A 15993-nucleotide genomic window follows, 5' to 3' on the forward strand; every position below is an offset into this window, starting at 1 on the left:
GTTCACTAATTCTTTCCTTCAAATGTTCTGTTAAAGCCTGAATTTCTTTTTCCTTAGACCTTTTCTTGTAGTATATAGTGTCTTGTTTTTATACTGGAGAAGAGTTATGCATCTAGTAAATCTAAATAATAAAAGTTCAAAGTCATAGATATTGAGGCTAAAAGGAATATTACACCATGTGGTCTGACCTCCCCTACACTGGAAGTCAGAGAATCTCATCCAGTAACTCCTGCCTGACAACTTGTGTTTGACAGTGGCATAACCTCAGACAGACATCCAATTTGCAACTCATAGTTCAACTATGACTAATTCTAAAAGCAGTCCTAAAACTTCTACTCTAAAGTTATAGGTTTTCAACATCAATTCTCTTACAGCTGAAATATAACTACAACAGAAAAAGTGTTTCTGTTATCTTTCTTTCTGTGCTCTTTATTGCAAGCCAAAGAGAACTGAATATTTGCATTATATACTGTCAGTATGTATGAATCTGAAGAGCTACAGCTATCTGATCTGGCTTTGAATTGAGCTGCTTTCAGAAAGATCATAGTTTGCACTTTTACAGAAGATTTCTATAGAAACACGCGAATGCAGTGATTTTTAAAGAGTGGGATGAAAGAAATTATGAAAAGAAGTCATTATTTTCATTACTATTTTGCAAATTACAACCCAAACGTATTCTTTTATTTTAGTTTTTTCATTTGTTTAGGAAATCTGAAACGAATAGAATACTTGCAAAAAAAAAAATTAATTTCTTTATGACTTGGAAGGTCCCGCAGACAGACAGTTCTAGTATTCCAGGTTGGAAAGCAGACACACGTTCCCTGACCGAAGCAGTTTCTGCTCAGCCTTCAAAGGGTGAAGTGGTGGCAAGAGCTTAATGTCTAGCGCCCTCTGCTGGTCAAGCTGGATTTCCATGACGTGATGCGCTGACTGCTTTACACTCTTTAAGTAAAAGGGAATGATGAAAGAGGATCAAGACATTTCTGTTTGACACTAGAAGTTCTTTTCCCATTGCAAACAGAACTCAAAATAGTATCTTTAGATGCTATTACATAGAACTACATTACAGGCCAGTAGCCAAGACAGTTGAGATTTTCTGGGAAGCGCAGCAAGTGCGCTAACCCGTTGAAAGGTGAGAGCTATAATCATTCCTTTGTCATCAAAGTTTAGCACATATGGGAATGGTTCTGTTGACATTCCCACTCACTGTTTCTTTTACGGTGCATTGCACTTACCAGGACAACAGTAAGGGAGGTACATTCAGTAGAGTATGTTGTTACTAGCATCTACATTAGGGGTATAATTTAAAGCAGAAATCCCCTGCTGTGATTACTTCTGCACTTTGTAGGGAAAGATGCAGTCTCATCCTACAGATTGGTATGACATAAGGAGCAAGTACATTAGTTGTTTTAGAGATTACTTCAAGTTTTCCTAAGTTATCTGACCTGACTTTGATCTTTCTTTAAGCTGCAGTTGTTGGAATAACCCATGCTAAACAATTCAGTTTGCAATTCAAATATTCAAATGCATTTTTTGAGGAAGCTTCTCAGCAGGTTAAAATTTGTCATGCTCCTGATACAGAAACTTCATGCTAATTTCCTTTTCCTTTTACTATTTCCTTTAACAATCACTTTAAATCCAACAGGCAAATTCCTTTACTAAGAAAAATTGGAGCAAAACCTAGCTGAAGATGTGATCTGAATTCTGAAAATATATTTAAATCATTAATATATAGATAAGTTGATTGATTGATATTACTAAAATGTTTAATGAGGAATACATTACCTGACAATATAGATATTATTCTGTAGTGTGAAAAGCTGACATTCTGTTTTAACTTCCCCTGTAGTTCTTAGTGATATTCTTAATGAATAGTGCATTATTTCTGTGATGGTATCAATTTGTTGTTGTATAAATATACATGTTTTTCTTACCCTGTTACCTTTGTCACCAGGGAGGCCAGGAAGACCATCAAATCCTCTGTCACCCTAGGAAAGAAGAAATCACAGTTTTAGTAAATGACTATTCCATTCTGTATTACTCTGAATAAATTGTGCTTTCCCTCTAAAAGTTAATTTTTACCCTGGGTTGTATGTACACTTTTGTTATTGAATGAAACACATGGAGGGGAGCACGTAAATCAAACTCATAAAATTTGCTTCTATGCATTAAAGCAAGAGAAGATGCCACACCAACTTTTTCACTGTGCTGTAATTATGCTATTTATAAAAAGAAGTCTACATTGACATGAAAAGCTTGATTCTAGCTGCACTTTGCAGTTGCAAAACTGACTTTACTATTATTGATACTCTGTAACTAGAAACTGACTCAGAGGGATAGGAATCATGTGCCAAGAATGAAGTTACTTCAAGGTCAGACTACTAGCCATTACCATTAATTACCATATTTTAAATGGATGATTCATTCTCAGCTCTTGCATCTGACCCAGGTATCTGAAACCCCAGTATTTTCACTTGAGAGAAGAATTTTGGGTTGGCCTGGAAGAAACTGTGGTACCTGCATAAAATCTGTCTAGCCCATTCCAAGACTGAAATAAAGCCTCAGGTCTCATTATTATTTACCTTTGCACCAGGTTCTCCTGGCATTCCTCTGGCACCATCAGCTCCAGGACGTCCCTGCAGAAACCCAAAGGGGCAAACATTTGAAAATGCAGTGGAATCAGTTATTATTTAAATATATTTAAATAGAAACTATTTACCCAGAGCAGGATTGATCCATACACTACCTACCCTTTTGCCAGCTTTTCCACTTGGACCAGGGGCACCTTGAACACCACGAGGACCCTGAATTTAAAGAGTGTAATTCTTAGAATCACATTCATGTCAGCAAAAAGCTAGTTAAACATCTCACCTTAAGAACAAGATAAGATTTTTTTATACACAAAGCTGCATTTTTTCCCGGGAGATGGATTCTGGTTTCCAAATTCCCATTAGTTTTAATACAACATGGGCATCCAAACTGGCCTTAGCACTACCAATTTTAACACTAGTTTTCACGAGATGGCACTATACATGGCATAATTGGTCCTTTTAACACAAAACCTTCTTACATTCTTTTCATGGCTTTGAAGATCTCAGTCCTGTGGTTTGAAAACCCTTCTTCCTCTCATGCCAAAATTATTTTAGTCACATAATAATTATTTGATGAAAACTAAAGAGTGCTTATTTCAGATCCCTAACTCATACATAAACATGAGTTGTGCTGGTAAACAGCTCACATGCGGTCTTAGCTTTACACAGCACAGTTTTAACTAGATGGAGACCAAATTACCCCAGACTGAAAAACCTAATTCCACTTTTCAAACATATGTAACTATCACTGATGACTGTGTGGGCATATGTTTCTGTAGAAGCTTTCTCATCCCCCAACCAAATGCATCTTCTTCAGGTGAAAATAGCAATGGTAAGGACTAACCACACAAAAATACTGAGTAGGAAGAGAAAAAATACTAAAAATGTAAGTAAGGAAACTGGAAGACTGACCAGCTGTTCAGAGTGCTATTTTGTTTAATTGCTTTATTTTTCTTCTGCAAATATCCATGTGGAGTTTTAAGACAGGCACTTAATAATGTAGAAAATCCATGATACCACTTGAGATCTGGCAAAATCATTGTTCCAGAGACTCCTATCATGGTTTCTTTAAGAACCCCCTATTAATTTTAGGTTTAAGCTGAAAGATTTCAATGTGTTTCAGTGCTCTTTAATATCACTGCACAGGAGCTGATATAATAGTAACCTGAGAAGAAAACCATGCATTGATTCCTAAAGACTTATTCTTGCTATGTCATGTCTTTCTTGAAAATATCCAGTTTAATTACCAACTAAATTCAACCTCTTTCACCTTATGAGATCTGATAAGATCAGAGCCCAAGGTCATACAATTGCAGACTGACATATTTAACAGAGAAAAGAGCCTGAAGTGACAATATTAAAACAGGTTTTCAACTGATGACACTCTACCTGTGATAATTGCTCTTTGTTATATCAAGATTGTTACTTTCATATTTCAAAATGAACAATCGAGCTATTGCATTTAACTAGGATAGTATTGTAAAAGCTATTTTTCTTCAATTGCACGCAGAAAGCATATAATTGATTGATTTCTTCTAAGCGATATGAATGCATTTTCTTAAAGATAAACAAGCTCAAGCATAACAGGCAATATTATTGTACCTGAGGACCTGGTTCACCACTTTCACCCTTGGCACCTGCTGCTCCAGGTCCACCCTTGATGAAAAAAGCAAAACATATGGTGTAAATATACAAAAACCTTTTTAAATTAATGTTACTATCTATTTCTATACATTAATTACAGGGAGAAAAAACAAACAATCCCTTATTCATTAGGAGGTGTGAATTCAGCATTTGAATCTGCAGATATACCCCGATATATCATTGTCTAGACAGTGGGCCTAACTGGGCCAAAAATCTTTCTATTACCAAAGAAAACTCCCATCGACTTGAATGGGATCAAATATAACCCTTTGTTCTATATTATATTTGAGAGCTAAATATGGGCCCAGTAAAAACATAAGTCATGCAAACAGAAGTGCATCTGCTGTAGGGAAGGCAACAGAAATGAAAGCCACCTCTTTTTACCTTTATCTATTTCTGTGTTGTACAGAAAATAACAGAGTCTTGGAGTTCAATCCAAAGACCATTATAGTCAATGAAAAATACCCTGCCTAATCTTGTCATGAACTTCAGTGATGTTTTAATCAAGGTATTTGTACATCTGGCCCTGAAGAAGTGGAAAATCTATATAACTGCATCCTTTACTATCGTTAAATGATGATACAGATTTTCAGAGTAAGTTGTACTCATAAACAGACCTAAACCAGATCTTTATCCAGGGTGAGACACTGTACATCTGTGGCAGAACTAGTCAAAGTAAGTTTGTGTTTTCTTAACAGTGGTCTCACAAAAATAGACAAAAAATCTTGACATGCTCACATAGAATACAGGCTCAGGGAAGGAACATACTGGAGTTTACTACTATGGGCAAAAGAATTTTTGCATTTCTGACCTTGAAACAGGTCATGACCAAATGTATGTATTTAATATGAAATAAATCTTGCAGACCTTGGAAAATTGATAATCCTCCTATATGCACCATAGCGACCATTCAAAGAAAGAACTGGTCTCATGGCTTGGCTTAGTGCTGAGTCTAGCATCCTGGAGTGGAAAGATTCCCACTGACCTTGAACTTACTGAATCAAGTCCTAAGCAAATTGAAAATCAGATCCTGAGCTGGTACTGGCAGTGGAGAGAACAGTGGCTTTGGTAGGTGGTGACTGTCTGTTTGGGTTTCCCTGTTGTAAGCTCTGCTTTTAATTAATATAATTGATTACATTTAATATCTGTAGGCAGAAATTTATTTTTTATTCTATGTTAATTAAGCATGTGAACTCCAGACTCAGCTGAAGCTAGACTGGGGCTTTGACAGTCCTATGTTTAAGATTTTTAATAACTGATATGTTTCTAAATGTATCTTATTGGCTACTAATAATTTAACAAAATACAATTCATATTAAGAGTAAAAGCTCCAACTATTTCATTCTTAGATAAGCTGGGCACACAAACAATTGACACACCAAGAATCTGTAGTTGCTTCTGGAACTGTAGGCCAAAAATGTTGCCAGATCAAAGAGTTGGATTTCTAGAGCCTCCTGGTGGCTTAGAAGCAAAACAACTATTAATATTACTCATTCGTTGAACTTTGCATACAGAAATTAATGACGGCTTTTAAAACATGAAAGCATGAGTATAAGGCCAGGTTATACCTCAGCTAAAGGTATACAACCCACTGTCAATATTATACCAGTCTTTACAAATGAATTCCATGCTTACAGCAGTTCTATAGTTATTTTGTCTATATAGAATGAAGGTTATCCTGCAGGTCTCTTGATTTAAATACACTTCCGGAAATAGTGTATTAGGTTGTTAAATAGACCCAAAATGTTTGACTATTTGTAAGTATTGCATACCTAATCATGATCAATCAGGAGTCTGTGAACCAAATTCTCTGCTTAGTAGCAACTATTTACTTGGAAGAATTACTCTAGAAAAGAATTGCTCTTGTATAGGTCTGCTTAAAAATATAAGTAAAGTCCAGTGATTTCAGTTTCTGGGGACCAAGTGAGATTCTGGTGGGATATTTAGCTAAAATTTACCTGAAAACAGTCAATGTCACCTAGATAAACAGACTGGGTTCATGAGACTGGCCAATTTGGAGCACAGCATAATCTGGAATAGATTTTTTGATGCTATATGAAGATGAGGCAAAGCACTACCAAGCAAACCGAGAATACAATTTACAACAGTTTTAGTATCATGTAGCTTTCAAGAGTCACTGAAGAGAATGTTAAGCTGCAAGGATCAGGGAAGAACATGATCCAGAGTATTCCTTATGTTCCCTAAAATATTCCTTCAACAGTATGTAATTATCTTACATCTCCCTGGGTTATCTTTGTTAATAAAAGTGGTCACTGGAGGGAATAGCAGCAACAGCCACTGAGGCAACCTTTCACTTGCATTGTGCTGCTATAATTATACACAATGAGGTGGACAATAATCTGGCCAGTATTTTCTGTTGGTAGTAGTAGGATGCTATATTCATGTTTGTCCATCTGCCTCCTGCTTTCAAACTAACAGACACTGTACATTAAGGAGGGTGAGGATGAGAGGCAAAAAGAGAAGGCTGGAAGGGGAGGACTTCATTGTTACTGTTCAGCTATGGGCTGTTGCTGAAGTATCACATTAAAGAAGGAAAGAAGTGCAAAAGAAGGGAAAGGAACCATATTTCTTTCATATTTATAACTTTCTTTCATATTTATAACTACAGTCTCACCACTTCTAAGTTATGACCAAATCTTCACAAATGGGATGAGTGGAAGGAAACTACTTTGGAGGAAAATGCTATTGCATCCTGAGGCGAGGAGAAAAACAAGTGGCCTCCAGCAACTTCTGTTGCTGTGTTCTCTGTATGCTGCTATGGTTGTGGCTGAGTGGCTTGCTGAGCTTCTTACCTGGTTTTATGCTTTCATTGTGAGTATTGTTCTTTTAAAGTGTTTGTAGGGATTACAGAGGCAAATCTATTTGAGATCAAGAAGTTGTTTTGCATGTCATCAGAAAAACTATTGTGTTCCATGTACAGACTTTGTACAAATATTAAGCTTTTTTAACATCCACATGGCTATTTTCCAGATCATTCGGTATTAGCAGTCAAGCCAAATTCAGGACTGAAGAAAAAAGTACAGTTCTTTTAGAAATCTATATGGATTTTAATTGCTTATAGGAACGCCTCTTAAGAACTTTCCAGATTCAGCTTAAATAGTGAGCCCAGGTCATTCTGCACACTCTTGCTTTAGTATCTCCTTCTGTAGAGTTCCATATTTACCACAAGAAATTTTTTAAATATTATTACAGACATGACTGACTGTAGAGGCATATGTAGTTATTTATGCAAAACTATTCGCTAGTTTTGTAAGTCTACCAGTGTGCTCTACCCAAACACCCCAAAATCTACAATAAAAATTGATTTAGTATTCAGGTTGCATTGCAGACCTTGAAAGAATACAAACTATGGCTTTAATTATATCAGTTTCTTTTCAAATAAAATAAGTACAAATACAGAGGTGTAGGCAAGGCCAGAATGAGATCCATGGACTTGTGTTACTGTGTTCTTAAACCTGTGCCCCTCTTTTGTTTACATACCACAGGACCTGGTCTTCCAGTGAGTCCCATGGGACCAGGTGGACCTCTCATAGCAATCTGAGAAAACAAACAGAACAAAACAACAGGTATCAAGAAAAAGCTGCCAGCCAGTATACAAATTCTATATTAATACAATTTCATAATGCATTAGCAAACAGCCCCCATCATTGACTCAGTTGTCAATAAAGGTAACTACTGTGATAAGATGATGCTTAGAGCTCTTTACTTCACATCCTGCATGATATAAAATGGAAATTTTTTTGGAGCTGTACCCTTGGGGCAGTTTTGTTTGCAGGCTCCTTGTGCTCACCCTAGCTTGCTGAAGAATAGCTTGTGCTTGAGCTTCCTGAGCTGAGATTGTTGGGCCCTTCTCACCATCTCCACCAAAGCGGAACTGCAAGTATCAAAACAAGAAAAGGATTCAGAATTTATCAAATTAAAACCATACTTGTTATTCACTGCAACATACTTGTTATTCACTGTAAACCACTTCAAAGACACCGGGTCTCAGTGTTTAGTTCATTCCAGTAACTTCCGAAGACTGCTGCATTGAGGCCACTGGATCAAGCATGAATACTAAGTCATTAGTAATAGTTTAGAACTGAAGTGCAAATCTAATCCCTTATGAGCAACACTTTCTTCATTTCATAGGATTTTGTTTTTCATTTTGTTTGCTTGTTTGTTTGTTTCAAAAAGAGGCCAAAATAGACTCTAATTATCTGCAAAACCTCATTAAAAATATGTATCAAAATTAATTAATTCTCTGTACATTGGTAGCTACCCACAGAAAAATGTAATTCAATTTAAGGCAGACTTCAATTTGAAAAATGTTTGGTATCTAAAATGAAACAGTTTTGTGTAATTTCTGACGATTTCAAAATAAATTACAGAATAAAATGTAAGTACTCATTGCTGCACTCCTGCACTGTTATTGCTCATGAAACTGCTGGCAGAAGCTTTGCAATGTTGCAGGGACACTAAGCTGCAACAAGAAGCACAGCTTTCCAAAGGTATGGCATAGGCACGCTGGAAATCAGGGCCATGAATCTTTCACTCCTCACAACATTTTGTTCAGTTTGCCTACGTGCAGAGTTGACATGGTAACTGAGGTCTTTCTCCTGCAGTCATATCAGAATGGAAGGATTTTTTTGGAAAGTCATGGAAAAGTTATTGCCTTAAGCCCCCACAAATGCGCACCTGACTTTTTCTAAAATGAGAACTATCAAGCCTTCTATCATTTGAAAAGAGGCCAGGTGGTTTGTAGGGATCCGCATAATGTGGAATCAACGACACTTTCAAAATATTTTTCCACGCAAAAGTGCCTAAATTCATTGTCTTGTATCTATTGAAAAGGTGAACCCATTTGGATGAATTCAAGCCCCATGCATGATGATGAAGAGCCACACATCCCACAACAGGTGTCTCCCACATGTTACTTGCTGTTTTGAATGTCTCTGTGACAAGATAGTCTGCCACTGCTAGATTCGATTCCACCTGTTTACCAGGATGGCTCTCAAGCTAGTGAGCAGGTCATCTGTTATAAAAGAATAGCGGTTTCTCAGTGGGGTTTATAAATGTGGAAAAGAATTCTGGATGGTGGTTAAACTACTAGGCTGGAATTTGGGAGATCTGAAGCCAGTTCCTTCCTTACCGAGAAATTTCTGGTTTGACTTGGTAAATCACTTGCGGTGATATTCACTGTCATCTAAAAATAAAGCTCCAAAGTGACTGATAGGTTAAATATTAGTCCACGCTTACTACCTTTAATGGAGCAAACTGAGACAGCAATTACAGACAGAAAAATGATTTGGGAATAATTCCCCTCAGGAGTAGTGGCATTTTTCCATCAACTAATTATTGGTAAACAAATATTTCTGTTACACAGCCAGCTGCGATAACAGAACTTGGTGCAAGCATGAGGTCAAAAACATTAGCTTATTTTAATAAACTTCCATTGATTTTTTCATAAATGGAAAATAAACTTTACAGAATCATCCTTTCCTCATTGATACTGATGGAGTTCTGCCTCCTGTATCAGAACTGCAGCAACTATAGCTCCAAGGCTTTTTACTTACTTTACTTGCCAGAAATACTGTCCCTTCATTTACAGTTGGTTTATCAATTCTCTGGGATGGCAGTACTCATCAGAGCTTTCACATATACACCTACACTTAGGAATAATGAATTCCATGCATATAGTACTTTTCATACCACAAAGCTGCAAGATACTTTAACAGCTTTGGGCTTGTTCCTCCACCTGCTGAAACAGATGGTGTTTTGCTTTGACTCCATTGGGAGCAGAGCTGGCTATGTGCATATATTTCTATTCAAAGGATGCACTGACTCTTCAAAGAGGACACTGAAGTCCAATTTTAAGCATGGAATGCTTAAAATTCTCCATGTCAAGGAGACTTGAAAGCACACACGCCTGCTGGGAGTACATGCGCTTTGTGCAACAGCAAACTCCTTGTTTAGGACATATAGTAGCAAATAATAGTTACTGTTGAAAATATAAGGAGGATTTCAGTGAGTGTAATACATTCACCTAGGTTCCAATCTGGCAGCCATGCAGGAGCTAAAACATATGTTTTGTTTGAGGGAAAAAAGGTACCATATGATCTTCAAATGCTCACACCATACAAGAAACTGTATCATCTCTTATTCCAAAGACAAAATCAGATTACAAAAGAAAACACGTATACATTTCTTGAAACACGCTTCCTCTTTTTGGAGGCTGGCTACCCTGTAATCATAATACAACTTACCGGCAACATTAACATGGTACCTGGGGGACCTGCTAAACCATCAGCACCAGGGAGACCAGGGCGACCAGGGGGACCCTAAGAGAAGAAAGGGATGAGAGAAAAAGGGATGAGAACAAAACGATAGTTATATAAGATAAACCTTTTGAGTCATTCACACACACTGACACCTGTATTCGTAATGACACACTTGGAGGTTTAATGTTCTCTTTGCAAATGGTTTGGGAATGTTATTCTTTATTAGTGAGGTAATTAAAGACCTGAGTTTGGGGAAGACATTCAGCAATAGGGAAGAAAACTATTCTCTTTAATTATTTTACTTACAAATTATATTAAAAAATGGAGTTCGGAGTACCTAATTACAGAGGCTCTGCTCATGATTTCATAGGTTGGGCTGAGCTGAGACTTGCATTGTGTTCCAGTGTTTGCTTTATTTGATATAGAGAACTAACACTGCTGATTCTCTTTAAACCCTTTGAGTAGGCTTAATTTTCAAAGGCTACGTAAGTCCTGCAGCTATGACTTGAAATCTGTTTTTTATGAAATCTAATTCTCCCTTACAGTTTAAAAAGAGCTAAACTTTTTGTGTAAGGTGGAGTTGAAGAAATGTACCAATGTGTGTACATGATGCTCACGATTATTGATCCAACATGCTGCATAGATAAATATTGCTGTTGTGACAACAGTTAGATTTAAAATTGCACCTTTCCTCCCAGCAATTTGCATGCTGCATTTTTACTAGCTGAAGCTGTCAAGGGCAGGAAGGACCTGCATCAGGAGTGCTCATTTGCCTGCTGCATGTCTGCCAAACAAAGTACTCATTCACCAGAACGACTCTCTGCAGGGTTGCAATGACAGACCAACAAACATCAAACTGTCTTAACTGGTTCCTTCTGCTGCTCAGGAGTTGAGCACAACAATGGGAAAGCTGATCTGAAAAATTTTGGTGTTTTTTTCCCTCTTCAAGAATTAAGATCAGTAGTCTGTTACTAAGTCTGTTTGAGCTCTTTTTTCAAAAAAGCCTGAAGCATCAAAAAATAATTTCTTACTAATAACACGCTACAGATAAATCTTAAATTGAGAATTATTACTAATTCAGATGTAAAATATTGAATAAAATGTTGTAATTATTAAAAAGAACCATTATATATCCAGGCAATTTTGAGTTAAGGTTAAAAAATAGAAAAATAATTAAATGCATTTGCGCAGTGGCTTTATGCCATATAATTATGAGTCTTTGTGAAGATTAGAACTGAAAAATTAGATCAGAAGATGAAGATCAGATTACTGAAGATGAAACTGAAGATCAGATTAGCTTTCACTTTCTTCTTTCATTGTACCATTTTATATGAGGGAAATTCATCCCTACAGTAAGTAAGTAAAAGTGGGGCCACTTATAGTCCTCTCCAGAACGGCATGTTCGTTCATTTCTCAATTGTCTTATACCCATTATTAGGATTAGAATGATATAATAATTTAGTACAAAAGCTGAAGCACCATAGGCAACTACAAAAAGTGGTAGATTTCTCAACTAATTGTTCTGTAGTTCCAACATTCTCAATTATTCTAGGTATTAATGTGGGCTTTTTAAAATTAAGCAATGTGCTTTTCCTGAGTGGTAATTTTCTCAGAATGTTACTTTTCTAAATTTTTTACCTACGATGAAAAGTATTCATAATAGTTATAGCAAGAGCTAGAGCCTTTATTCATATACATTGATTGTTGTTTAAGTAAAAACCCAAACCTGTCCACATATGTTTAAAATTTAAAGTACGACATGTTATTTAATTAGGATGGAATCTGACAGCAGAATCTGGTTGCAGAAATCTGTATTGTTCTCATGAGTTTGGTAACTCATTTCTACAATTATTTATTTGTGTAGTGTGTCCTTTTTTATATAAAACATGAAGTCTTTTCCATGACAGGCACATGATGTGTTTAGTCAAGAATTTCCTTATGATTAATTCAGTAAGCAATTAGTTAAAAAACTGAGTATTATCAGTAGTTATTGCATTACAATGTGTTAAAATTCCCATTTTATAAGTTCAAATTCCAAAATATGTTGTTTAGTTGTTCTGTTCTTTCTACAGGAAAGAACTATGAAAGAAGTGTGGATCCTGACTGACTATCAAGGTGAAGCATTGTTGGGATTTAACATTATCTCATTATTCACTGAAGCAACAGCATCTTATCAACACCTTCTATACACAAATACAGCATGAACATGCTAGACTCGTCAGTAACCTATCACTCATAAAACTCAGAAAAGTTTTTTTGTAGCATATTTTCCTCAAATAAATATATTTAGGCTGTTTCAAAATTGTGTTAGTTGTGGCAGTAAGAAAAGGCTTGTGAGAACACATCAGGCTAAAATAATAGGTTAAATTTCAATTTTATTCATGATTGGATAGGGTTCTCATGAAGTATGTTATTTAATATGATAAATAAATTCTGCCTAGCTCTTCTAAATATTATTGATCACTTTCAATATTTCCATGTGTATTTTGATTCTGAAGAGCTTGTTTTTCTCTGTATCTCTACATGTTATTGCTGAGGTAATACTGATTTTTTTAAAACTCATTTAAATCCATATGAAATATTTGCACCTATTGCTTTCTTATACTTTAAAATAATTCACATCAAAACAGAGGAATATAGACAAATAGGAACTTAACTTTTTTCCTGTATTTACAGTACATATTTCTACCACTAAGGAAATGTTTTTCCAGATTCTCAGTTGATTTGCTCAGCTGAATAAATCAGCCTCAGTTCCACTGAAGTTTCTTAACCTATGTGTATATATTTCAGATCAGGATCTAACTCACTTACTCTTGTAGCAATTAGTGCAAGACATACCATGAATACCCAGGATAATCTGCATGCTGACTTACCCTTTCACCAGGGTCACCTGGAGGACCAACAGGACCTTGTAGACCTGGGGGACCTGTAAGACCCTATAGAAAATGAATGACATTATTATGCTGAATGATGGCTTGCAGCATTTTTGAACTATTTTTTCTCTGGAAAGTTATGTTGAACGCATATTTGGATAAAATAATTTATAAGGCGGCATACTTTTTTGTCTCACAAAGATTTATAGTCAACATTCAAAAGTTTGATTTTCATGTGCACTCAGCTTGTAGCATGCTGTCACTGAAAATGCTGGAGATGATCCTTTTTTACTCCCTTCTAAAAACGCTCAGTCCAATATACCAGTTGGGAACTATGATAAGACCAATATTAATTGCATTAACTCACAAATACCAAAGCACAGTGGGAAAATCAAAGGCAATAAAAGGAAATCATGATTATTCTACTTACAGCAGGTCCTCTTGGTCCCGGTGGTCCTTCAATGAGCATACCCTAGGGCGGGATGAAGAAAGATACTAAATTGGCCGTGTCTTGGAGAAAAACATAAAACATCTTTTTAGCTGAACTACTAAAGTTAATATTTCTTAGTGTTTTGATAAACTTCTCTGGGGATCTTCTCTCCACAGTATACCAGAATTGGAATCTGAATTGCTGTGTGGCTTTAAAAGTGAGAAAGACTTCTAGGCTGGAGGGATCTCATAGTACTTGATTAAAATTTTTTTTTTTCTTTAATGCTGTTAAAGAATTTGATGTTAATAGCTCTGGCTATTTCTATGTTGTGGGTCTTATAGCACCTCCTAGTTCCTTTTTTTGAGTGCAGATGCTAGTCCAAATTCCAGGTCATGGTAAGACCTACAAATACATGATCCTCACTTGTACTTGGCTTTCCGTAGGAAGGAGGACTGGACAAACAAGCTTGAAGGTAGCTGTAGTGAACTCCAACAATGTTGGAGATGGGCAGTGGATACCTCTTCAGTATTATGGATGTAAACTAAATGTATCTTGCAGTGGTTTAAAAAAGCTGTGTGTTTTATGAGCTAACACGCTCTGAGCTTCTTCACAGATTACGACTGAGAGGTCACAATCTTGACTTGTAACTAACTTGTTCAGTATTGTAGTCCTTTAACTTTGGTGATCAGTAACTTACTTAACCAAATGATAATCCTGGGATAGGGATATAGAATTAAAAGGGAGCTTTTGGATCACAGAATCCAGACCTTTGATATTTAGGTAACAATGACACATCATAGTATTTTATCAGGCTACAACTTAAGCTAATTTTTTCACTTCATATTTCTGTACCTAATTTTCTATAAAATAAAAACCAGATTAAACTTTAATTTCTATTTGGGTCAAATACATATTTGAAAGCAGTCCTTGAAAATTCTAGAAGAGCAAACCACACTGGCATTCAACTCCTACTAGATATTATAAATTGATTATTTTTTTATAATCTATGTCTTCTATTAAATTCAGTTACATTTTAATTTCTAATCATCAAGCATGATGCTACAGTATAACTCTGTCCTACTGTAAAAGCCACTTAGTTACTATAGTACTATTTAAAGATGAGAAAAATTCTGTAAGCTACTGATCCATTACTGTGCTTATGACCAAGTTGTAACCTCTGAAGAAAGTGTTTAATTAAACTTTTAGCAGTTTGATTGCACCAGCACACGTTAAACGTACAAGCATTTATTTAACTTCTCAGAGGGACTTCCTTGCCCTTGTTGAAATCTGTAGTTACAGTGTTACCTGCACCTAAGTTGGAAGCTATCTCTGTAGGTATGTCCAAGCTGTAGTTACTAAATGGCCTGAAGAGCAGATCTATGCTCTGTTTTCCTCTGCATAAGAAGATTCTCCTTGTTTTAAGGAACATGCAGTTAGCCCTTTGTCTAACTGAAAGAGAAGGCTGAACAGGCTACTGTCTGTTACCACTTTTACACTGTCCACACTGCAGGTGATTGTTTCAGAGATCATGGATAAGGTTACTGTCATCCTATCATGAACAACATGGTTTGATAATGATGTATCAACAGTGTACATACGTTATATAGTGCTAAAGAAAAACTCACGCACATCTGTACTTACAGGTTCAATCACAGCTGGTTCTCCCTTTTGGCCTTTTTCTCCATAAGCCCCATGTCCAGTCACCTGGCCAGTAAAAACAGACCCAAAAATGAAAATAAGTAGAAGGTCTAACGACCTGGTAGAATAAAGAACTGCAGCAACCTGTAACTGAAAGCTAAAGCTGGAATTGATCTGTGCTATGAAAAAAACATCACAGACACAAACCATATCAATCAGAAATATTTAATACATGAGAAATGGAAAAATGCAAAAACTGCATGCATACTTTTCAAATTATTGGATATTGTCCATTTGTAGTTTTTCCAATGAGATGTAATAGTTTGCATCCCATGGTTTGCATTAGGACTTTGGACTAAGAATCTAAAACTTCTGTGTGCAAGTCACAAAGTTGTTTCTTTTCTTATTTGAATGGATGTATTCTTGGCAATTAACAAGGATTCTTCATGTCTTTCTGAGTTAAGCAAGCCAAAAGTAAGCTGGAAAGAAAGATCCCTTGGTCCCATATGGACAGTACCCTTCAAGCTCCTAATTTA

At 36.2% G+C, this 15993-nt stretch overlaps 1 protein-coding gene across 3 annotated transcripts in view; it reads right to left on the reverse strand.

Moving 5' to 3' along the window:
- The window catches only part of COL11A1 (collagen type XI alpha 1 chain), a 163475-nt gene that overhangs the window by 90064 nt on the left and 57418 nt on the right, over positions 1-15993 (reverse strand). For all 3 annotated transcript variants that reach the window (XM_072868974.1, XM_072868973.1, XM_072868972.1), the window contains 10 exons: positions 15461-15523; positions 13820-13861; positions 13390-13452; positions 10502-10576; positions 8047-8130; positions 7737-7793; positions 4194-4247; positions 2751-2804; positions 2583-2636; positions 1935-1988 (listed from right to left, as the gene is read on the reverse strand). In XM_072868974.1, coding sequence (XP_072725075.1) covers positions 1935-1988; positions 2583-2636; positions 2751-2804; positions 4194-4247; positions 7737-7793; positions 8047-8130; positions 10502-10576; positions 13390-13452; positions 13820-13861; positions 15461-15523 — 600 coding nt within the window. The remainder of the gene's footprint in view (positions 1-1934; positions 1989-2582; positions 2637-2750; positions 2805-4193; positions 4248-7736; positions 7794-8046; positions 8131-10501; positions 10577-13389; positions 13453-13819; positions 13862-15460; positions 15524-15993) is intronic.

This window comes from Ciconia boyciana, chromosome 7 (genome assembly GCF_034638445.1).
Source record: "Ciconia boyciana chromosome 7, ASM3463844v1, whole genome shotgun sequence".
NCBI lineage: Eukaryota > Metazoa > Chordata > Aves > Ciconiiformes > Ciconiidae > Ciconia > Ciconia boyciana.